Source organism: Ranitomeya variabilis, chromosome 3 (genome assembly GCF_051348905.1).
Source record: "Ranitomeya variabilis isolate aRanVar5 chromosome 3, aRanVar5.hap1, whole genome shotgun sequence".
Lineage (NCBI taxonomy): Eukaryota > Metazoa > Chordata > Amphibia > Anura > Dendrobatidae > Ranitomeya > Ranitomeya variabilis.
The window spans coordinates 755438111-755464414 of NC_135234.1; the positions used below are offsets into that span (position 1 = coordinate 755438111).

Consider the following 26304-nt stretch of genomic DNA (forward strand, 5'->3'; position numbering starts at 1 on the left):
GTAGCTGCTGTCACCCGCAGTCAGAGTGCCCGGAACGCAGATAACTGTTTGCCTCCCGGACCCTCCTCAGTCATCAGTGTGACTGAACCAGAGGTGGACCCAGTGCAGGTCCCAGAGGGCTCCCGTGGGCAAGGGACCCTGACGTCACTTCTGGCTTCCCCTAGCCAGGAGTTTCAGGCCGCTCTGCACACAGATGCGAGCCTAGAGAGTTTGAGACAACTCGCCGGGACGTCATTCTCTGAAACTGATAAGGAGAAGGTGTTCTGGGAAGGAGGAAGGTTGTACCGGGAGACAGTACCCGGAGAATCACAAAAGGAGTGGTTGAGGGAAAGACAGCTGGTCGTCCCACAGCAATTCCGGGGTGAGTTGTTGCGGATTGCCCATGAGATCCCGCTAGCTGGACACTTGGGGATCAGCAAAACTAAGGCCCGGCTGTCTCAACACTTCTATTGGCCTAAGATGGGGACAGATGTGTCAAACTACTGCCGCTCCTGTATCACCTGTCAAAGAGTGGGGAAGGCGGGGCCTGCTCTTAAGGCTCCCCTGATCCCTTTGCCAGTGATAGAGGAGCCTTTCCAGAGGATTGCGGTGGACATTGTGGGCCCGCTGGCCGTCTCCAGCAGCTCTGGAAAGCGATTTATTCTTACTGTGGTAGACTATGCTACCCGGTACCCAGAGGCAGTAGCTCTGTCGTCAACTAGGGCAGATAAGGTGGCGGATGCCCTGTTGGCCATCTTTTCACGTGTAGGATTTCCCAGGGAAATGCTTACTGATCGAGGGACCCAATTTATGTCTCACCTAATGGAGGCTCTCTGTAAGAAAATGCAGGTGAAGCACCTGGTATCGAGTGCGTATCACCCACAGACCAATGGCTTGTGTGAACGCTTCAATGGTACCCTCAAACAGATGCTACGCATGCTGGTTGAGACACAAGGGCGCGACTGGGAGCGGTACCTCCCACACCTGCTATTTGCTTACCGAGAGGTTCCGCAGGCCTCGACGGGGTTCTCCCCCTTCGAGCTCCTGTACGGCAGGCGAGTCCGGGGACCCCTTGGGTTGGTAAGAGAATCCTGGGAAGAGGAGCCGAACCCTTCTGAAGTGTCCATAGTGGAGTATGTCCTGCGCTTCCGTGACAAGATGCAGACCTTGACGCAGTTGGTGCATGACAACATGACGCAGGCTCAGGCTGATCAGAAGCACTGGTACGACCAGAACGCCCGGGAGCGGACCTACCATGTGGGTCAAAAGGTGTGGGTGCTGGTTCCTGTACCAACGGATAAGCTTCAGGCAGCCTGGGAGGGCCCATACGTCGTCCACCAACAGCTCAACCCGGTCACCTACGTGGTCACGCTTGACCACACTCGGGGTAGGCGAAAGGCCTTTCACGTCAACATGATGAAGGCTCATCACGAACGTGAACCTTTCGTCCTACCGGTCTGCAGCGCACCCGAAGAAGGGGAGGAAGACGCCCTCCTGGACATGCTGGCCCAAGCCAAGGCCCGTGGGTCCATTGAGGACGTGGAGGTAAGCGCCTTGCTAGATGAACCACAGCGGTTGCAGTTGCAAACCACACTGGAACCCTTCCGGGTCGTGTTCTCCAACCGGCCTGGAAGGACTGAGTTAGCGGTCCACGAGGTGGACACCGGGAATCACGCCCCACTACGGCGAACACCCTATCGAATCTCTGACCAGGTGCAGCAGATTATGCGCCAGGAGATCGATGAGATGTTACAGCTGGGGGTGATTCGACGGTCAAAGAGCGCGTGGGCCTCACCTGTAGTTCTCGTGCCAAAGAAGGACCGGACCACCCGGTTCTGCGTGGACTACAGGGGGCTCAACGCCATTACAGCCTCTGACGCGCACCCAATGCCGCGCATCGAGGAGCTGCTTGAGAAGTTAGCTGGCGCAGAATACCTGACAATAATGGATCTGAGTCGCGGATACTGGCAGATTCCCCTGAGCCCCGAGGCGCAGGAGAAGTCCGCCTTTATCACACCCTTTGGACTGTACGAGTCCACGGTCATGCCCTTCGGCATGAAGAATGCCCCTGCCACTTTCCAGCGGATGGTCAATCTCCTGCTTCAGGGACTGGAGAAGTACGCTGTGGCGTACTTAGATGACATTGCCATCTTCAGTCCCTCCTGGGATGAACACCTGCAGCATCTCGAAGAGGTGCTCGGGCGAATTCACCGAGCAGGACTGACTATCAAGCCGGGAAAGTGCCAGATGGGCATGAGGGAGGTTCACTACCTGGGGCACCGGGTAGGTGGAAACACCCTAAAGCCAGAGCCTGACAAAGTGGGCGTGATCGTGAACTGGCCCACTCCCAGGAACAAGAAACAGGTGATGTCCTTCCTGGGCACTGCAGGGTACTATAGGCGCTTCGTGCAGCACTATAGTAGCCTGGCAAAACCTTTGACGGACCTCACCAGGAAGAAGCTACCCCACATCGTCAACTGGACAGATGGCTGTGAGGGGGCCTTCCAGGCGTTGAAAACAGCACTGTGCAACGCCCCTGTGTTGAAAGCAGTCGACAGCAGTCGACCGTTCTTGGTACAGACCGACGCCAGCGAGTTTGGCCTTGGTGCTGTGCTCAGCCAGGTTGACTCGGAGGACCAAGAGCACCCCGTGTTGTACCTGAGCCGGAAACTTTTGCCGAAGGAAGTGGCCTACTCCACCATCGAGAAGGAGTGCCTGGCCATAGTCTGGGCTCTGCAGCGCTTGCAGCCCTACTTGTACGGTCGCACCTTCACGGTGGTGACCGACCACAACCCTCTGCGCTGGCTAAGCACCATGTGTGGAACCAATGGCAGGTTGCTACGCTGGAGCCTTGCCCTTCAGCAATTTGACTTCACCATTAAGCACAGAGCGGGCAAAGAGCATGGTAATGCAGATGGACTTTCCCGTCAGGGTGAACCCACGGACGTGCGCATGGAGGCATACCGAGAGGTCCTGCCGCCGTAGCGCACGCTAAAAGGGGGAGGTGTCACGATATGGTATGAAATATCATAAGTTAGTTTTCCTGCTAGCATGCGGGGGCTAAACCCCCCTTCTCTCTGGTTCTCTTTCTTTCCCTGTGTTTCTAGCTGTCTGTGTAGAAGAGCTTGCCTTGTGGGGGAGTTTTATTGACGAAAGGTATTTACGACGGGCATAGCTGCAAGAGAAATTTGTGTTAGCAGGAACTGTTAGAGAAACTTCTAGAATGCATGGGATTTCTTTGTTCTGTTTTTGGAAGATATTATGCAAACCGTTTAAGTTACGAACACCAAAATATATCGTCATAATCACACTCGGAGGATCTACGCATCACTCTAAATACGGGCGTCTAACTCCATCTGGTGAAGAAGTAGGGATTTCTCTGTAAATATGTATCCCAGACAGGGCATATTTGATCTCATCGGAATGCCCACGATACTATGAGATGAACGATGGGTATGGTGCGATTATTTTATGTTCTGTAGCGAAGATACGGGCATCAGATATATTTAATGCCCAGTTAGTGAAACCGAAGAGGTAGGAGGAGTTGGAAAACCAAGCCCTTTCTGTGAGGTCACAGACTGTAGGTTTTAAGTGCTGGCAGGCATCCAAGAGGGGAGAGTTGTGAGTTTTTACCTGAAGCGACCAGACTGCGAGTGCCCAATGCACTGGGATAGATGGAAAGCTCCTAGCCTGTTGCCTGCAATGCAATGATCTAAGAACATGTGAGTTATCTTTTCTTCCTTTAATCCTTTTATTTTTATAATTACCTTGTACATATTTGCAATTGTCTCATTTGTAACATCTTTGTTAAATATTTTATAAACACTGCCTAAAAATCATTTATGGGGTATCATATTTATTACTAGTTCGTTCTCCATGCTCTAAAAACGTACCCTGTCTTTGAAGGGAATTTACGCTACTATTTTGGGGGTTAGCAGCCGAACCCGTTTAATCGGCGCTGGTGGCAGCTTACCGTGTGCCGGCTGTTGGGGGGTCACTGTAGCGACTGCGGCTTGATAATTATTGTTCCTGCCTGAGTGGGAGTAGTTATCGCGTTGCTGTAGTGCGCCCAATAGCCAGTACATAGCAGGCAGCCTTTCTGGCGACTAATTACCCCAGGTGCAGTACCTAATCTGACCTGAGAGTAAGGGGGGCGCCAGAGAGCTGCAAGTGTTAAGTGGAACTGTAAGCGGGATAGACACAAATCCCTGCAGTTCATGGTATATTGAAGAGCAGTGGGATACCTAAAATAAGCCCCTGCTGTAAACAAGAGGTCAATAGCCTCGTGTGTGTTTTTTTCATCACATTGTGGCAGTGGAGGGATAACTAGGATAAGCCCCCCCTGCACATGTGATAGCCGTCTGCTGGTCTAAGGTCACCCCAATCCGTGACATATTGTAGGCAGCGGCTGAGGGATCTTGACAGTCACGGTGTGAATCGTGACAGCGTCCCATCTCAATTCCAGTCAATTTTGCATTGAAAAGTCAAATGGCGCTCCTTCCCTTCCGAGCTCTGCCATGTGCCCAAACAGTGGTTTACCCCCACATATGGGGTATCAGCGTACTCAGGACAAATTGCACAACAAATTTTGGGGTCCAGTTTCTTCGGTTACCCTTGGAAAAATAAAAAAATGGGGGCGAAAAGATCATTTTTGTGAAAAAATATGATTTTTTATTTTGATGGTTCTACATTATAAACTTCTGTGAAGCACTTTGTGGGTCAAAGTGCTCACCACACATCTAGATAAGTTCCTTAGGGGTCTACTTTCCAAAATGGTGTCACTTGTGGGGGGTTTCAATGTTTAGGCACATCAGGGGCTCTCCAAACGCAACATGGCGTCCCATCTCAATTCCAGTCAATTTTGCATTGAAAAGTCAAACGACGCTCCTTCGCTTCCGAACTCTGCCATGCGCCCAAACAGTGGTTTACCCCCACATATGGGATATCAGCGTACTCAGGGCAAATTGCACAACAACTTTTGGGGTCCAATTTCTCCTTTTACCCTTGGTAAAATAAAACAAATTGGAGCTGAAGTAAATTTTTTGGGAAAAAAGTGAAATGTTCATTTTTTTTTTAAACATTCCAAAAATTCCTGTGAAACACCTGAAGGGTTAATAAACTTCTTGAATGTGGTTTTGAGCACCTTGAGATGTGCAGTTTTTAGAATGGTGTCACATTTAGTTATTTTCTATCATATAGACCCCTCAAAGTGACTTCAAATGTGATGTGGTCCCTAAAAAAAAATGGTGTTGTAAAAATAAGAAATCGCTGGTCAACTTTTAACCCTTATAGCTCCCTAACAAAAAAAATTTGGGTTCCAAAATTGTGCTGATGTAAAGTAGACATGTGGGAAATGTTACTTATTGAGTATTTTGTGTGACATATCTCTGTGATTTAAGGGCATAAAAATTCAAAGTTGGAAAATTGCGAAATTTTCAAAGTTTTTGCCAAATTTCCGTTTTTTTCACAAGTAAACGCAGGTAATATCAAATAAATTTTACCACTATCATGAAGTACAATATGTCATCAGGACCTGTTCAAGCGTTCCAGAGTTATAACCTCATAAAGGGACAGTCGTCAGAATTGTAAAAATTGGCTCGGTCATTAACGTGCGAACCACCCTTGGTGTTAAAGGGGTTAATCTCTGCAGATGAGTCCTGGCTGGAAGAAGTTGTCATGTCGGTCTGGGCCAGATGGAAAAGACGGGAAAAGTGAACGATTCAATCAGAAAAAACATCAGCTGTAAGTCTCTATCTATAACTGTGCTGTGATCTCTTATATGTTCCGTAGGACTGGTATCTGTAGGGATCCGTAAGGACCTGTTCTTGGAATTGTCGGGGTGCACGAAGGTCATAGAACATGAAGTTCTGCAGAGCCACATGGGCGCATAAACGTGAAACCTTATTGGATTCCGGAGGCCTGTCGAGAAGTGATCTCCAAAGAGGTGGAGTGCATTTTAAAACTCGGGGTCATTGAGGAGTCCAAGAGCGGTTGGTCAAGCCCGACTGTCCTGGTCCCAAAGCTCAATGGGGAATGGAGGTTCTGCAACGACTATCGGAAGTTGAATGAGGTCTCCAAGTTCGACACATATCCCATGCCATGCGTTGATGAGCTAATCGAGAGACTTGGGCCAGCAAAGTACATAACCATCTTGGATCTGACAAAGGGATATTGGCAGATCCCCATGGCTCAGGAAGCCAAGGAGAAGACTGCCTTTTCTATGCCAAATGGATGCTTCCAGTATGTCCGGATGCCATTTGGACTGCAGCGGGCTCCGGTGACCTTCCAGAGAGCTATAGATAGAATCTTTGCACCCCATAAGCAATGGCTTATAAGCTGCATACATGGACGATATTGTTATCTTTAGTCCGGACTCTGAGACTCACCTAGAAAAGTTCCAAAAGGGTTTGATGCTCTAAATATATATATTTTCCCCATCCTGGGCCCATCCTAGTATACATGTCCCCCATCCTGGTATATATGTCCTCCATCCTGGTATATATGTTCCCCAACTTGGCTCCATCCTGGCATATATGGCCTCCATACTGATATATATTATCCCCATCAAGATATATATGACCTCCATCCTGGTATTTATGTTCCCCATCCTGTTATATGTTCCCATCCTGTTATATATGTTCACCATCCTGGTATATATGTTCCCTATCATGTACCCATCTTGGTATATATGCTACCCATTCTGGTATATATGTCCCTTCCTGGGCTCCATTCTGGTATATATGTCCCCCGTCCTGGTATATTTGTTCCTCATCCTGGTATATATGTGCCTTATCCTGGGCTCCATCCTGGTATATATGTTCCCCATGCTGGGTCCATCCTGGTATATATGCCACCCCCTTCATGGTATATGTCCCTTATCCTGGGCCCCATCCTGGTATATATATCCCCATCCTGATATTTGCCCCTTAATTTGGGCACCATCCTTGTATATATCCCCCGTTCTGCCGCTGTTTTTCAATGCATAGAAAAAAAAAAGTCATTTTCTGAAGCCGGTAACTGACTTCCACGTGCAATTGACGGGAGTGCATGATGTCACTGCCATATACGCCCCCACGCCGAAATCAACTACTGGCCTCCGATTGGATCTGGAAGTGTATATTGCAGCGCACGGACCCCTGTGCCACAATACACTTCAGCTGACTATGCATCTGAGGACACACATCCGGCTGAAGTATTCGCTGGCGTTGGCGGGCCCCCCTTCTGCATGGGCCGGTGATCGTTACGCCCCTCAGTTTCCCCTGTTTTTCATTTGTTCCTGTTTTTTTGTGTTTTTTTTTAAGTCTATTTTATATGTGATCATCTATTTTTTATATTCACCATTGTTTGGGGCTTCCTGATGCTTTTGGCATATTCATTAATTGCGACTTTTTAAAAAGATGCATTTTTTTTGCACAAATTTATTCCATTCACCCCTCACCCCGGAGTGATTTTTTTTGTACATCTGTAGTTTTTGAGCAGAATTTTGTGACTTTCTGCAGAAACGTGACTTTTCGAGCTAAAAATGACCAGGTTAAAGGTAAAGAGCCATTTTTATTTTGTTAAACAAAACGCTCCATTTTGAAGAGCTGCAAAAAACAGCAACAAGCACCACAAGACAAAAAAAAACTGAAAAATACTAAAAAGAAAAACAAAAAAACAGCCAATTTTTTTTTATTATTTTCCTAATTTACGTGTGCATTATTCATGGCAATCAGCGCACTTATAATCAAATCTTCCGTCTGATGTGAGTGATTCTGCACAGGAACTGATTTTGGGAGATTGGCTCATTTCCTATTCTATTGCTCCATGTTATCAGCCATTTCTCCAGCTGCAGTCCCCTATAATCAGTGTCAGAAAGGGAAATAGACTCCCTGCCCTCCTGATCTCTGATGTGTGGGACATATTATTACTCCATCCATACATGTGACTGGTATCAGTCGCTCCTCTTATAACCCTGCTGCACTACTGTAAGCTCTAGGGTTCAGGATTCCTGTCCCTTTAAGGATTTAAAGAGCCACGCTGCTTTGTTTTCTGTCACTGCACCTCAGTGGCGCTGACATAGTTAAAAGGGAGGAGGATGGGGCTCCTCCTCAGGATAGTCCTTCCTCCCTTTAGTCCATCCAGGGAATCCCCAGGTCTGAGACAGAAGAGAGCAGACATGGCACCTCCTCAGCTGTCAGGCTGGAGCTTCCTGCTGGGGTCTTGCCTCCTGGGCTTTGTAGTGCATTCTGCTCCCACCTATGAAACATTCTACTTTGAACAGAAGGTAAGAAACTCCCATCATCTCTATGGGGGGAGAATATAGGGTCTATAGGGAAGAGGCGACGTGTGTGTGTGTGTGTGTGTGTGTGTGTGTGTGTGTGTGTGTGTGTGTGTGTGTGTGTGTGTGTGTGTGTGTGTGTGGCTAATTTGCCTGGTTAACCCTTTAGTATTGTATCCAGGGACGCCTTTGTGCTGGCCCTATAAGGGTTAATGTGAGCGCTCTCATCACGAGTCTACGTCTTCCTGTGTTTCGTAATGGGCTCAGCTGACATTCGATTCTAATTTCCTTCCCTCTAATTTTCAATAGTCAGCAAAAGCCTGAACTCATCCGACCTAAATGTATGGTCCGGGAGGGGTCTGGGGTCCGGCAGATGTGGCGGGGATGGAAAATATCGAGGCGAATGGCTACAGTCCTATATGAAGCCCCAACTAACAATCTGGGCTCTGCTATTGGAGCGCCCCCACACCGCCGCAGGGCCGAGGGGTACCCGGAGCCGGGCCTCTAGTTCTCAGTCTCGGGGTTGTCACGGTGGCTAGACCCGGTCCGTGGCCCTGTCCGTCAGTGGGGGACGTCCGGTGTAATAGGTGGTAGTAATGGTAGCGATGTAGCGGTGCGGTTGTGGGGTGTAAGTCGCGGTAAATAACGAGGACACCAGGTTGCAGTCTCTTTACCTCTTTACTGGAGATCTCTGAGTCCTCAGTCCAGAATACGGTTCACCAGGCTGCGCAAGTCCGGCCGGTCCAATGGCACCTCCAGAGTTCTCCTCTCAGGTGGAAATCTGTGCCTTCCTTCTAGCGCTATGTGTTGTAGTCCTTCCCTGCTGTGCTCACGGAAAGTAACCCCACAACGGTTGTGTCTGTTTCTTAAGTTCCCTCACAACTCGATTTGATGTTCCTCTGTAATCCACCCCTCCCTGTATTCAGGTTGGAATGGCACCCGTTTGTCAGGTAGGCCTGGAGTTCTTCCGGGACCCTAGAGTCGCCCCTCTCCCGCAATTGCCCCCCAAGACTTCATAGGTGATATGTGGTAGACAGCCCGCCTGAGACCGACTGTCCTGCCGCTGTTTGGAGTATGGCTTGAAGCTGTATTCTAATCCACTCCCTCGGCGTTCCGGCCACCGGTATTGCGCCTCAACAAGGTGCTGCCTCTTTCAACAAAACCCCTGCTGGTATTCTCCTTCTGCTTGATCTCGTTTCTCACTCAGCACAATCTATCTCGCTTCTAGTCCTTTCTTGAGTCCCGCCGCTTCCAGGAGCCTGCGCGGACCCGTTACGTTCTTTCAATGCCAAGCCTCTGCCAGGATCCCACCCCTGGCAGAGACCCTACAGTCTCTCCCTTCACAACACCCCCTGCCACAGGGTGTTGCTCCGTTCAATCCCGTCAGCGTTCTCTCTAACTTTCTGCCTGACCCCCAGTTTACCCACTATGGTGGGGAGTGGCCTAATGAATAGCACCCTTAGCTCCCCCCGGAGGCCCTGCTGTGAAACATATTGGTGTCTGTGATACCTGATTGGAGGAACTCCTTCAGTGCCATCGAACGTACCATGGCTCCCCTTAGTGGCGGAGCCACAGTACTGCAACGACCAGGACTCTGGGGCGCTGCACTATATCTGGTGTATAATGTTACCAGGAATGTGAGCAGTGATACATTGTAACCTCACAATCCCTATATGTATATATCATATGGTGGTGGAGCAGGCGAAGCTCCCACGTCTGACTACAAGATCTGTAAAAGGACCCCCCAATTACCGTATAAGGGGGCCGCCATGTCTAACATGTCCTACATCTGTTCTGCTAGAGCACAATACACACTGCAGTTATTGTATGGCCGGGGCCCCTCGTACCACCCACATACTGTACAGCATCTGCGCCCAGGGAACCCCCCAGTGTGAAGACCTCTGATGTAAGACAAGCCCCTGCGTACGAGGAAGCGCTAAAGTAGGAGGAACAATGGTGGAAAAGGCGCAAAATCTGCTGCCAGAACGATCCGAAGTCTGGTGATGGCCATACAGTGATTAACTTGTGATTGACATGCAATATTTCTCTTTACAGCACAGATCGCCTCTCATGCTGTGCGAAATTTATTAACGCACGCCTCTCAAGGTCTCAGTTGCCACCGTTTTCCTTGAAGATGCACCGTTTCTTTCAGACTGCACGCAGCTCCTTTGCCTCTCGAATAATAGCACATTATGCCCTCTCCCCTTCAGGTGGTACACCATGTCTGCTTACTCCTCTCCCCTCCCCTTCAGATGGCACTCCATGCCACAAGGATGTTTCATGGCCTTCTCCTCCTCCTCTAAGATGGCAGTCCGTGCCACAAGGATGTTTCATGGCCTTCTCCTCCTCCTCTCAGTTGGCTCTCCATGCCACAAGGATGTTTCATGGCCTTCTCCTCCTCCTCCTCCTCCTCCTCTCAGATGGCAGTCCGTGCCACAAGGATGTTTCACGGCCTTCTCCTCCTCCTTTCAGATGGCACTCCATGCCCTCGCCCTCTTTCCCCTCTCATATGGCACTCCATGCCCTCACCCTAGTCCTCCTTTCAAATGGCACTCCATGCCCTCGCCCTAGTCCTCCTTTTTTGATTGCTCTCACCCTAGTCCTTTTTTTGATGGCACTCCATGCCCTCGCCCTAGTCCTCCTTTTTTGATGGCACTCCATGCCCTCGCCCTAGTCCTCCTTTTTTGATGGCACTCCATGCCCTCGCCCTAGTCCTCCTTTTTTGTTACACTCCATGCCCTAGTCCTTTCAAATGGCACTCCATGCCCTCACCCTAGTTCTTTCAAATGGCACTCCATGCCCTCGCCCTAGTCCTCCTTTTTTATTGCTCTCGCCCTAGTCCTCCTTTTTTTGATGACACTCCATGCCCTAGTCCTTTCAGATGGCACTCCATGCCCTTGCCCTAGTCCTTTCAGATGGCACTCCATGCCCTTTCCCTAGTCCTCCTTTTTTGATGGCACTCCATGCCCTAGTCCTCTTTTCAGATGGCACCCTATGCCCTAGTCCTCCTTTTTTGATGGCACTCCATGCACTCACCCTAGTCCTCCTTTTTTGATGACCCTCCATGCCCTCGCCCTAGTCCTCCTTTCAGATGGCACTCCATGCCCTCGTTCTCCTCTTTCCCCTCTCAGATGGCACTCCATACCCTCACCCTCTTTCCCCTCTCAGATGGCACTCCACGCCCTCGTTATCCTCTTTCCCCTCTCATATGGCACTCCATTCCCTCGCCTTCTTTGCCCTCTCAGATGGCACTCCATGCCCTCCTCTTCCTCTCCCATACCTCCCAACTTTTGAAGATGGGAAAGAGGGACAAAGTTTGCGGCGCGCTTTGCGCGCCGCGGCAAATTTTAGGCCACGCCTCTGACCACACCCATTCATAATTAGTCACACCCATATCCACATCCCAACCACACCCATTTAGCACTGCCGATCACACTGTTTCATATACAATAATTATAGACAAAAAAATATGGCCACACAGTGCTCCATACTGTATAATGACCACACATGATGCCCCATACTGTATAATGGCCACACATGATGCTCCATACTGTATAATGACCACACATGATGCCCCATACTGTATAATGGCCACACATGATGCTCCATACTGTATAATGGCCACACACAGTTCTCCATACTGTATAATGACCGCACATGATGCTCCATACTGTATAATGGCCGCACATGATGCTCCATACTGTATAATGACCGCACATGATGCTCCATACTGTATAATGACCGCACATGATGCTCCAGACTGTATAATGACCGCACATGATGCTCCAGACTGTATAATGACCGCACATGATGCTCCAGACTGTATAATGACCGCACATGATGCTCCAGACTGTATAATGACCGCACATGATGCTCCATACTGTATAATGGCCGCACATGATGCTCCATACTGTCTAATGACCGCACATGATGCTCCATACTGTATAATGACCGCACATGATGCTCCATACTGTATAATGGCCACACATGATGCTCCATACTGTATAATGGCCGCACATGATGCTCCATACTGTATAATGGCCGCACATGATGCTCCATACTGTCTAATGACCGCACATGATGCTCCATACTGTATAATGACCGCACATGATGCTCCATACTGTATAATGGCCACACATGATGCTCCATACTGTATAATGGCCACACATGATGCTCCATACTGTATAATGGCCGCACATGATGCTCCATACTGTCTAATGGCCGCACATGATGCTCCATACTGTCTAATGACCGCACATGATGCTCCATACTGTATAATGACCGCACATGATGCTCCATACTGTATAATGGCCGCACATGATGCTCCATACTGTATAATGGCCGCACATGATGCTCCATACTGTATAATGGCCGCACATGATGCTCCATACTGTATAATGACCGCACATGATGCTCCATACTGTATAATGACCGCACATGATGCTCCATACTGTATAATGACCGCACATGATGCTCCATACTGTATAATGACCGCACATGATGCTCCATACTGTATAATGGCCGCACATGATGCTCCATACTGTATAATGGCCGCACATGATGCTCCATACTGTATAATGACCGCACATGATGCTCCATACTGTATAATGGCCACACATGATGCTCCATACTGTATAATGGCCCCACATGATGCTCCATACTGTCTAATGACTGCACATAATGCTCCATACTGTCTAATGACCGCACATGATTCTCCATACTGTATAATGACCGGACATAATGCTCCATACTGTATAATGACATACAGGCACGCAGCTCACACGCACGCAGCTCACACACGCACGCAGCTCACAAACACATGCAGCTTTGACACAAATGCATCACACACGCAGCCATCACACACACACGCAGCCATCACACACACACGCAGCCATCACACACACACACGCAGCCATCACACCCACACACGCAGCCATCACACACACACACACGCAGCCATCACACACACACACGCAGCCATCACACACACACGCAGCCATCACACACGCAGCCATCACACCCACACACACGCAGCCATCACACACACACACACGCAGCCATCACACACACACACACGCAGCCATCACACACACACACGCAGCCATCACACACACACGCAGCCATCACACACGCAGCCATCACACCCACACACACGCAGCCATCACACACACACACACGCAGCCATCACACACGCAGCCATCACACCCACACACACGCAGCCATCACACACACACACACGCAGCCATCACACACGCAGCCATCACACCCACACACGCAGCCATCACACCCACACACACGCAGCCATCACACACACACACACGCAGCCATCACACACACACACGCAGCCATCACACACACACGCAGCCATCACACACGCAGCCATCACACCCACACACACGCAGCCATCACACACACACACACGCAGCCATCACACACACACACACGCAGCCATCACACACACACACGCAGCCATCACACACACACGCAGCCATCACACACGCAGCCATCACACCCACACACACGCAGCCATCACACACACACACACGCAGCCATCACACACACACACACGCAGCCATCACACACACACACGCAGCCATCACACACACACGCAGCCATCACACACGCAGCCATCACACCCACACACACGCAGCCATCACACACACACACACGCAGCCATCACACACGCAGCCATCACACCCACACACACGCAGTCATCACACACACACACACGCAGCCATCACACACGCAGCCATCACACCCACACACGCAGCCATCACACCCACACACACGCAGCCATCACACACACACACACGCAGCCATCACACACACACACGCAGCCATCACACACACACGCAGCCATCACACACGCAGCCATCACACCCACACACACGCAGCCATCACACACACACACACGCAGCCATCACACACACACACACGCAGCCATCACACACACACACGCAGCCATCACACACACACGCAGCCATCACACACGCAGCCATCACACCCACACACACGCAGCCATCACACACACACACACGCAGCCATCACACACGCAGCCATCACACACGCAGCCATCACACACGCAGCCATCACACACGCAGCCATCACACACGCAGCCATCACACACGCAGCCATCACACACGCAGCCATCACACCCACACACGCAGCCATCACACCCACACACACGCAGCCATCACACACACACACACGCAGCCATCACACACACACACGCAGCCATCACACACACACGCAGCCATCACACACGCAGCCATCACACCCACACACACGCAGCCATCACACACACACACACGCAGCCATCACACACACACACACGCAGCCATCACACACACACGCAGCCATCACACACGCAGCCATCACACCCACACACACGCAGCCATCACACACACACACACGCAGCCATCACACACGCAGCCATCACACACGCAGCCATCACACACGCAGCTATCACACACACAGCCACCACACACACAGCCACCACACACACAGCCACCACACACACAGCCATCACACACACACGCAGCCATCACACACACACACACGCAGCCATCACACACACACACACGCAGCCATCACACACACACACGCAGCCATCACACACACACGCAGCCATCACACACGCAGCCATCACACCCACACACACGCAGCCATCACACACACACACACGCAGCCATCACACACACACACACGCAGCCATCACACACACACACACGCAGCCATCACACACACACGCAGCCATCACACACGCAGCCATCACACCCACACACACGCAGCCATCACACACACACACACGCAGCCATCACACACGCAGCCATCACACACGCAGCCATCACACACGCAGCTATCACACACACAGCCACCACACACACAGCCACCACACACACAGCCACCACACACACAGCCATCACACACACACACAGCCATCACACACACACAGCCATCACACACACACAGCCATCACACACACACACCCAGCCATCACACACACGCAGCCATCACACACATCACACACACACAATCTCCTCTGTGATGCAGGGGCGGCTGATGTCCATGTGCAGCTCTCTGCTGAAGTCTTCAGTCTCCTGCTCACAGCTCTGCACTATCCCGGCACCTCCCCCGTCTCTCCTTCTCTGCCGGGATAGCAGATAAGAGCTACAGCAGAAGCCGGAGATCCGTGCACACACGAGGTAGTGAATCGCTGACCTTTCTTCTTGATTGCTGCAGGCTCTCTCCTGTTCAGCTTGGCAGCGCCGCACAGGGGGCGGGGGCGGGAGCGGGGGGGGGGGGGGGGGGGCTCGCGGGCGGTCAGGAGGCAGCTTTTATAAAAAAAAAACAAAAAAACAGCCACGGGCTCTCTCTACGTCCCGGAAGTGGGCGGGGCTTCACCGGCGGCCGCAAAATCGGGATTTTAAATGCCCGAAGCGGGACAGCGGGACCCCGGTGCCAAAGCGGGACTGTCCCGCTGAAATCGGGACGGTTGGGAGGTATGCTCTCCTCATATGGCACTCCATGCCCTCCTCTTCCTCCTTTCATATGGCACTCCAGGCCCTGCATCTCTGGTGAACCCTGCCTTATTGGTCATAGTCCACAGATGGTGCTCTATTGTTCCTCTTCCAATTGGCTTTTAAAATATTTTCATCTCCACACTTTCAGATTCGTGTCAATGTTGTTCTAACAGTGCCAGATCTCTGGATGCCTATGAAGGCCAAAATTGGGGAAAACTCTCCCAGGGCGGCAGATGGCATGTGATTATATGGGTGGTCCGTGTCCTGGTGTGATCCTCTCCAATCCCAGAGAGGGTAATATTGGGGGTCACCCTTCTTCCATTCTTATGGTCACAAAAGCAAAAACAAGAATCTACCACCCAGGGGTGCAAACACTTTTATACATGGCCCTAAAACAAACATATTGTCTTAACATCCCCATTATACACATTTACCTGCACTGATACATTGTAACAAACTATTAGTACAGAGTGTTTTTAGAGTCTTGTATAGAGAGGACACAGTTGCAGTGAACACAGCAGAGAGAAGTGTTGGGTCCAGGGGTGAACATAACGTTGGTGCAAACTCTGCAGCGGCACAGGGGTCCAGTTGGTAATGGGGGTCTTCTCGCCTTACAAGCGGCTTTCTACTGTATTAGACTCCAGGTAAATGCCTGAGATAAGGAAATATACGGGAAACCTTATTTGATTGCAAGAGAGATGAGGGCTCGCTGTAAGATGAAATGTTGGGTAACAAGGGGCCCATACACTGTCTCAAGTGGGTTTCAGCTTCTGGATGTAAAACGTGGATGCATTCACTGACAGCATGCATAGATCTTGCTTTTTTTTTTTGTTTTTTTTTCTAGCCTCTTCTGGTTATTTGATTTTTAAATTTTTTTTTTGCCTGTCTTGTGGCATTTGATTGTTGCACAAAATGAGAAATGCGGTTTATATTTTTTTGCAACTTTATAGATTAAAAAAAAATCCTATGATCGATCTGCTAAAATATCATTTGAGGTTTGTGCCAAATAATTGAGACGTGTAAAATCATTCCGTGGAGGGCAGACTGAAGGACACTGGCACAAAAAAAATCTTTTTTTTTTTAAAGTCTCAATTAAGGAATCAGCTGAAAACGTCTAGAAACCCAAAACGCCACCCACAATGGTGAACAGAATAAGAACACAAATGAAAAGAATAAGGCACAAATGAGCAAAAAAAAGCGTTTTTTTTTTAAGGGGGGGGGGGGGACACGGAGGGAAGTGCGCAAATGCAAAAATAGAAAAATATGGTTGGGGTAAGGGGAGGACTAAGCAGAATGGAGATGGTTGCATGGCTTTTCCTGTGATTACTTGCACAACTTGAATAGCCCCTTGTATCAGGCTGCACAGGGCCGGACTGGCCATTTGGCAATTCTGGTAAATGCCAAAAGGGCCTGTCTGGTTGTGGGCTGCATTGTCTGCTACATTAACAGAATCAGTGTTCTCAAGTTACCCATACTGTTAAGAGTTGTGACGGAGCACAAAGTTGCTGACTCCGTCACTCACCCCAGCAGGCCACGGGTATCATTAGATATATTGGTCTTGTAGTAAATCTTGCTTTCCTCCATCCGGGGTAACATTTGTAATACATCCCATCTGGTGCTTGGGGATGGGGACCGCATGGGCCTGTGCGATTTCAAATGCCAGGGCTGCATTTCAGTCCCAGTCCGTACCTGAGGCTGCACATGGCACGTCGGGGTCCAGCTGTGGCATCTCCTGCTTGGGAGATCATGGCCTCGTACTGACCATTGTATTGTGGTGTCTAATGGACAGTGGTGGTAGCGACATAACATGGACCCCTTCATGATTCTGTACAATCTACCTTTTATGTATGAAGACTATCATGCAGGTCCCTGTTGATTGTTGGGGGTCTCAGGACTCTGATCCTCCACCAATCACTTCAACCACAAGGTATAAGCTCAGCTAATGCGTAAACCTGTGCTTAGTGGTATACGGGCTTGAGGCTGTCTATCAGTCTGTATACGTCTGTGTGCATGCTCAGAACTAAGTGATCTCATGGTCTAAGCAATCTGTAGGGGTCTCTGGTCACAGTCCGGCAGAGCCCATCAACAGAAATGGGCCTTTATTTTTCTGTGTTTTTTTTTTTTTTTCTCAGATTACATTTATTATTGTATTTTTCAGTCCATAGAGCCTGTATTAAGGCTTATTTTTGCAGAACAAGCTGTGGTTTTGAATGGCACCTTTTTCTTTGTGTAGACCATAAATATCCGACCTGTTGTGAATAGCCGTAAAGGGGCTGTAACTTATGTTTAGAAGCCATGTTGCACTTCTAAAGAATAGTCTCCATAATAAAACCCTTGTTTGTGTAGACCTCTCTAAGGACACCTGGCCGCCCATGAGGGTATATTCACATGTAGCAGAAATTTCTGACCCCATATGTTAGGCCTCATTTATCAGGACTGCCTTTTGTTGCCCATAACAACCAATCACAGAGGAGCTTTCATTCTAGCAGAGCAGCTTAAGAAATGAAAGCTCCTCTGTGATTGGTTGCTAGTGGCAACAAAACTGGTCTGATAAATGAGGCCTACGGGGGCTGACTTTGTTGTTGTGTGGGTTTTTTTTTTTTTTTTTTTTTTTTGTGGTGTCAATGTTTCTAAGTGTTTCCAAAAAAAAACCCACCTGGAAAGTTGTAAATGACAAAATAGGCTAAAATATCTGGATTATCAAAATAAACTGAAGGGGGGAAAAAAGTCAAGAGCTTGTAAAAACTTACAGCACAAATTTCAAAAATGCATAAGGTACAAAATAAAGACACTATTTAGAGTCACTGATATTTCAGAAAAAGGCCAAAAAGCCAAAAATCGGCGTTTATAGGCTTGGTTCATCAGAACAGTCTTTGTTGGCCCTGGCAACCAATCGCGGCGCAGCTTTCATGTCTTAAACTGCTCTGCTGGAATAAAAGCTGTGCTGTGATTGGTTACTATGGGAAACAGACAGTATGTCTATGCTATGGTTGTAAAGGAGTTAAAAAAAAGTGAATATACACTTCATGGGCGCAGAGCGTGTATATGGCAGGCTCAAAAATTATGCCTGTGCCATACACGGTACGTGCTGTTTAACCATTTAAATGCTGTTGTCACTCAGTGACGGCGGTATTTAGATGGCATAATTGCCAGTTCAGCCGCACTGGCTCCCATAGTCGAGTCTTCCTGTGACGTAATTGTGGGTCACCATGCAGTCGGTGGGTGGCCATGGCTACTGTGTTCATCCTACTATGAAACCTGACTTGTGTCCTGGCTTTAGAAGAACCGCCATTTAACGATTTACCTCAGACTGCCGTGACGCAGTACATGGCAAAAGCGATCCGATGATCGAAGGTTCAGGTCCCTGAAGGGGACGAAAATAATGTAAAAATGAAGAAAATGTTTTTGTTTGTTTTTTTTTTTAAATAATCTTACATTTTTTCCCCTTTTCCCAGTTAAAAATGAAAAGGGGAAAAATAATTTTTATTTTTATGGTATCACTACATCCAGTGTCGTAGTGTAAAGATAAGGGCCTGTCAGGAACATTGACTCTCGAGGGCCCACTGCTCATCTACATGCAAATATTAGATTACCCTAATTTACATATGTATTTGTTAATGATGCGATGTCGACTTTGCACATAGTGAATCAAGAATGATGTGCCCAGTACTGCTCATATAGGAGGCTGGAGGCCCACCAGGGGATTCACCTGTTCTCCCGAACGGCCAGTCCGTAAAAGTCGTATCTGTTCATCCTGAGCCACCTACTTCATGAATAGTATGGTGACTATTACAATTAAAGCAGTGGTAGATCGCTACTTAAAGGATAATGCAGATGTCAGAGATCGGCCCTCAATGCAATGTATTTTTATGAAGCTGTCGCGCTCATGTCCGGGGAGCCACGTCCAGTCCATGCATTACAGTCCATTCTTGAACAGTGTCTGCATGAGCCCAAACTCTTCTTGAGACCTACTTTCAGCTGAATTATGACTTTAAGCCACAAGTTCAATCCTGCTGGGGAAACAAAGGGCATCTAAAAGCCAAATGGTGCAAGTTGTTCGTTTTTTAATGAAACCCAATTGCAAAAGTTTTCACTCCCTCAAACTGTTTTTTTTTTTCTCTAAAATGAATGTATCCCTAAAGGTGGCCATCCCTTTAATAGTATTTCTTATATGGGTCAGTGGTACCATTGGGGCTTCCTAGGCTCCAGAGTCCTGGTCCAACTGCACCCACTATAGTTGCATCCTTTGGTTTAAGGGCTATGGATAACATGGCCACGACCCCTGGTCGATAACATGGCCATCGGTGGTTGTCTCCCTTACGTCACCCGTCTTGATTGTGCCATGCAGCTAGTGTATAGCGATGTATTGTTCTGCTCATCAGTGGAGATAATGTACTTGGCTCGCTTTGAATGCGGATTATTATAGCGCCATCCACACAATGGGCCGCGGAGAGGACACAATGGACTGCTTGTCAATTGGGTAAAATAAGGAAGTACTTGTAGGACGCGGCCGGTGAAATGAGATATTTTTATGCACTGCTAATCAAAGGGTCACCCTGCAGAAGGCACTTTCTTACCCGGTCAGGAAGCAGTAGTCATTTCCTCCTCTGGCTTCCTACAATCTGCTCATATACCTGGTAGGACACAATCACAACGCTCGTTACGGGTTCATTATAAGGCGCCAGTCAACTATATCTGCAGATGTTCATATTCATTGTGTGCAGTATCAGCGGCCCCTACTACTATGGCAATGAAAAGCTTAGGGAAAAAAAACTAAACTTCTTATTTCTATGATTGGCGCTGTATTTGCTATATAGTTGTGCAACTTCTCCCCATTCAAGTGAATGCAGCAATATTGGGCACATAACATGGACAAACGTGGTTCTGTTTCTCTGGAAAATTAAGACAGACAGATTGGGTATGAGATAGATGGAGAGAGAGAGAGAGAGAGAGAGAGGTATATATATATATATAGAGAGAGAGAGAGATATCTATCTATATATATATATCTATCTCTATTAGTGCTGGCTCAGGACCTGACCCCATTCTTTTTTTTTTTTTTTTTTTTTTTCCTCCCTCTCTCTCTCCCCTGCATTGACTAAGTCTGCCTGCTGCCACCACTAGGGGGAGCTCACAGAACGCTGTATTAATATGTAGACTGTGATGAGCTCCCTCTAGTGGTGGCTGCAGGAAAGTCAGAAGTTTATCATTTCCACTCTGCAGAAGATTTGGGACTTTCTGCTCTTGGCTTACAGTAGCAGACACTCTGGTTAGACTGGGATCAGGTTTTCCAATGCAATGACCTAATTACATTTGATAACACAAGATCTTGACTTTGACATTAATCATCTCTGCCTCCTGTAAACTGTAATTAGTGATGTGATATTTTCCCTTCCCCATGACCGCACCGGTACATGAGAGATGGTCCCGTCCCCAAGAACAGGAAACCTGCATAGGAGATAAAAGATGGGGGCGGCACCTCTCTCCTCAGTTTGGTTTCCTGTTCTTGCGGGAAACCTGCGGTGCTGCATGGGGAGAGGTCTCTGAACCGAGGTCCGCGGTGGGAGCAGCGGCGGCGGCGTACGCGCGTCGCCTCCATACCTGGAGCTGCAGGTGCGTCCTTCCCACTGCGGACTCCCCGGCGTCCACTCCTGGCCGGAGGCTGGGCCGGGGGAGAAAAATGAGCGTACCCATCACGACGCTGGCGCCGACTGAATGGGAAAAGTGAAAAGTGACGCTACACGCTGAAGAAGCGGTGTGCTGACACTCCCCGGGGGGGAGGAAGTTCAGGGGCGCACACACCGCTTCCTGCCCGCCTATATTTAAATCTACAAGGCGGCAAGCTGGCGCTGGGAACAGTCTCCTGCAAGATGGCAGATCTGAAGGAATCAGCGATCCCAGCAGACATCCCACAGCCTGTCGTGGTACTGAGGGTCCGGTGGGTGAGTGCCTTTGTAAGGCAAAGACATGTCAGTGACATTGTGTTTTTTGTATATATGCAGGGAAAGAAAGTTGCCTCTAAACAAAAGCATAAAGTATGTGCACTCTGTGATAGAAGCCTTCCCAAAACGTATGAAAAGCGTATGTGCCGCTCATGCATAGAGAAAACTGTGTCTGAAGAATCATCATCATTGCTTCAGAATATAAAAGATATTGTTAGAAGCGAAGTACAATGTACGGTAAAGGAGCAGTTAAAACAACATGGGTTGCAGAGCTCCGTAAACCCGTCCTCTATGTCTGCCCGGGCATCCGATGTAGAATCCGAGGGTGAACTGGGTGAGCTTCCGCCCGAGGAGGTTTCGGACCTGGACTCTTCAGATGAAGAGTGTGGCCGGCCTTATGTCTTATCAGTAGGAAACGGAAAGTTTTCCCATTTCATGATAACATACTAAATCTCATTAAAAAAGAATGGAAAAAAACGAATAAAAGGATTTCCGTTCCCCAGGCCTTGAAACGTAAATATCCCTTTAGTGAGGAAATTTGCGAGAAATGGGAAAAGGCGCCTAAGTTGGACGCGGCTATCGCAAGTACCTCCAGGGGCATAGCACTTCCCTTTGAGGACATGGGGGCCCTAAAAGACCCCCTAGATAAAAAGGCGGATGCCTTTCTAAAATCAGCCTGGGAAGCCTCAACTTGGGCGTTTAAACCTGGAGTAGCGGCTACTTGTACTGCCCGTGCCATGGTTAAATGGCTGGAGGAACTAAGCGACCAAATAAAAAACAAATGTCCAAGAGACAGACTTCTAGAAGTCATCCCTCCACTTCAAAATGCAGCAGGATTCCTGGCGGACGCTGCCATTGATTCTGTTCGGTTTTCTGCCTGGGCGGGTGCCCTTTCTAATTCAGGTAGAAGGGCGTTGTGGTTAAAAAATTGGAACGCTGATTTCCAATCTAAAGTGAAGCTCTGTGCGGTCCCCTGTGAGGGGCAATATTTATTCGGCAGCGCTTTAGATGAGATCTTAGAAAAAGCGGCGGACAAGAAAAAGCACTTCCCTCCACCTCCCTTCTTTAAACGACGTTGGTATGACAATCGTCGGTCCTTTTGAGGATCAGGTAGGGGCCGAGGCCGCCCAACGGATAGAACCACACGGGGAAAACCCTGGGGGGAGAAAAGAGAAAGAGGGTTTCTTTTCAATAAACCCCCAAAACCGGATCCCAAACAATGACGCCATATTTCAGGTGGGAGGAAGGTTACGTTTTTTTGTCCATCAGTGCGTAACCTTACAGCCGTCCCAATGGATAATCAACTTGTTATCAGACGGCCTACGACTAAATTTCATCTCCCTGCCTCCCCACCGAATAAAAGTTACTCGTGTGGCCAAAAAGAACCAGTTAGTTCTCGAAAAAGAAGTTCGTCTTCTTTTAGACAAAAAAGTCCTGGTAAGGGTACCTCCACAGGAAATAGGAAGGGGATTTTACAGCACCCTTTTCCTCACTCCAAAACCGGATGGATCTTTAAGAACTATTTTCAACCTAAAAGAATTAAACAAATTCATCCGGGTAGAAAAATTCAAAATGGAGACTCTGAGAACGGCGGTAAAACTGTTGTATCCAGGATGTTATATGGCAGTGATAGACCTTACCGATGCCTATTATCATGTGCCGATCAGCAGAGAACATCAACAATTCCTGAGGTTGGTTGTGCAGCTGGGGCAGGTCTACACCCATCTACAATACCAATGTTTCCCCTTTGGGGTATCGGTAGCTCCTCGTATTTTTACCAAAATAATTTCGGAAGTAGCATCCTTCATAAGGAGAGAGAACATTCTGTTAGTGCCCTATTTAGACGATTTCCTCCTGATAGCAGACAATCAAGAAGACTGCATAAAAGCAGTTACAACAGTACGAGAGCTACTAACCAAACTAGGGTGGATAATAAACTTAAAAAAATCAAGATTGATTCCAGCCCAGATACAGGAGTTCCTGGGGATCCAATTAAATTCAATCAAACAGGTCTGTATCCTTCCAGACAGGAAAGTCGAGGCCATAAAACAACGTATAACACAAATACAGGTGGCCCAATACGTCTCGGTAAGGGAAGCCATGTCCCTCCTAGGCATGCTTACTGCAACAATTCCGGCAGTCCAATGGGCACAACTTCATTCAAGGGACCTACAGTGGGAGATCCTGTCAGAACAAACAAGAATACCCTACAATCTAAACCGGAAAATCGTATTGTCACAACATGTTCGGGACTCTCTAAGCTGGTGGCTAGATTCCGGAAATCTAAAAAAAAGGGGTCCCATGGTCAATCCACAATCCGGTGATACTGACCACAGATGCGAGCCCGTTAGGTTGGGGAGCACACCTATCAGATCGGATCCTACAGGGTCTATGGGATCCACAGATGCAATTAGCCTCCTCAAACCTGAAGGAATTGACAGCAGTAAGGCAAGCAATTCTTCAAACAGAAGAAGATCTCAAAGGAAAACATTTAGTAGTGTTGTCCGACAACAGCACAACAGTGTCGTATATAAATCGACAGGGAGGAACCAGATCAAGTTCCCTAATGGAAGAAGCAGGAAGACTATTTCTTTGGGCCGAAAACCACCTTTTTTCCCTCACGAGTACACACTTAAAGGGGTCGGACAACTTTGTCGCAGATTTTCTGAGTCGTCACGTCCTGCACCAGGGCGAGTGGTCACTAAATCAAAGAATATTTGGAGAAATCTGTGCAATCTGGGGACTTCCTCAAGTGGATCTTTTCTCCACAAGGCAGAATCGAAAAGTAGAAAGGTTCTACTCTCTAAACCCGAAAGAGAACCCGGAAGGAGTAGATGCGTTACTACACCAATGGAGATTCCATCTAGCCTATGCGTTTCCCCCGATCCCATTAATCCCTACAGTCCTGAAGAAGATCCGAGAAGAGAAATCGCGCATAATCTTAATCGCACCCTTCTGGCCAAAGAGAGCTTGGTTCACTTGGCTCAGACGTATGTCCATCTCGGACCCGTGGATACTTCCAGAGGTTCCAAACCTTCTGCACCAGGGTCCGGTGACACATCCTCAGGTTCACAGCCTACACCTCACTGCTTGGAACTTGAGAGGGGACTGCTGCTAGCAAAGGGGTTCTCGGATCCGTTAATTACTACTCTACTGTCCAGTAGAAAAAAAGTCACAACTGATAAATACCAAAAGGTATGGGGAAAATTTTTAGAATTCTCGGGCCGAGGGATAACTGATACCGTTCAGAAAGTCCCTATATCTGAAATCCTAGAGTTTCTCCAAAAGGGTCTGGAGAGGGGATTATCTACCAGCACTCTAAAAGTGCAAGTCTCGGCGCTTAGCGCCTTGTTTGACCAAAAATTGGCTGATCACCCTTGGGTGTGTAGGTTTATTCGGGCCTCTTTTACAGCCAGACCATTCAAACCTCGTCCAAAGGTCGCTCCCTGGGATTTAAATTTAGTTTTAAACGCCTTGACCTCCTCTCCCTTCGAGCCTCTTTCCTCCATATCGGAAAAAGCGCTAACTTTAAAAACAGTTCTCCTGATTGCCCTTACCTCAGCCAGACGCATTAGTGAGCTTCAGGCTATATCTATAGACCCTCCTTACACTACATTTCTGGAGGATAGGGTAATTATAAAATCTGATCCGGCCTTCTTACCAAAGGTCAACTCGAAATTTCACAGGGACCAGGAGATAGTCTTGCCTTCATTTTGTGCCAATCCAAAATCCCAGGGAGAAGAAACCTTCCATTGCTTGGACGTCAGACGTTGCCTACTTCAATATATAGAAGTGACAAAACCATGGCGACAGTCTTCAGCCCTTTTTGTCTCCTTTCAGGGGGCAAACAGGGTAAAAAAGGCCACAAAATCAACCATTGCACGATGGCTCCGTATGGCTATATCACTTTCCTATTCCTCTTCGGGGCAGGTCCCTCCACCTGGTGTTACGGCCCACTCTACTAGGGCTATTTCCACATCTTGGGCAGAGAGGGCAAATGCGTCTATAGAGCAAATCTGTAATGCAGCAGTATGGTCTTCACCCTCTACTTTCTTCCGCCATTATAGATTAAATCTAGGGCTGTCAGATCTTGCCTTTGGTAGAAAAGTACTATCTGCCGTTGTCCCACCCTAGAGGTTCTTTCTATTTCTTCCTCTCATGTACCGGTGCTGTCATGGGGAAGGGAAAAAATGATAATTACTTACGGGTAATTTGATTTTCCAGATCCATGACAGCACCGCTCTAGTTCCCGCCCCATCTTGGTGATGGTGTGTGATTCACAAAAAAAAAAACAAAAAAAAAAAACCACAAGCGAAAGATGGGGTAATAACCACTTAACATAACAATAGATAAATAGTCTTAGAGTTAAGTATAATTTATATATGCCTAAAACTAACATAGCGGTTACCTTACATTCTCTGTAAACAAACTGAGGAGAGAGGTGCCGCCCCCATCTTTTATCTCCTATGCAGGTTTCCTGTTCTTGGGGGCGGGACCATCTCTCATGTACCGGTGCTGTCATGGATCTGGAAAATCAAATTACCCGTAAGTAATTATCATTTTTCCAGTTGATGAGAAAAATTTCCAGCACTGGCAGGAT

At 48.3% G+C, this 26304-nt stretch overlaps 1 protein-coding gene across 1 annotated transcript in view; it reads left to right on the top strand.

Annotated features, from left to right (window-relative positions):
- The first annotated feature begins 8084 nt into the window (after positions 1–8084).
- The window catches only part of PRCP (prolylcarboxypeptidase), a 109807-nt gene continuing 91587 nt past the window's right edge, over positions 8085–26304 (top strand). Inside the window, exon 1 of the mRNA XM_077298660.1 lies at positions 8085–8245. Within this exon, the coding sequence (XP_077154775.1) occupies positions 8138–8245 (108 nt within the window). The 5' untranslated portion in view covers positions 8085–8137. The remainder of the gene's footprint in view (positions 8246–26304) is intronic.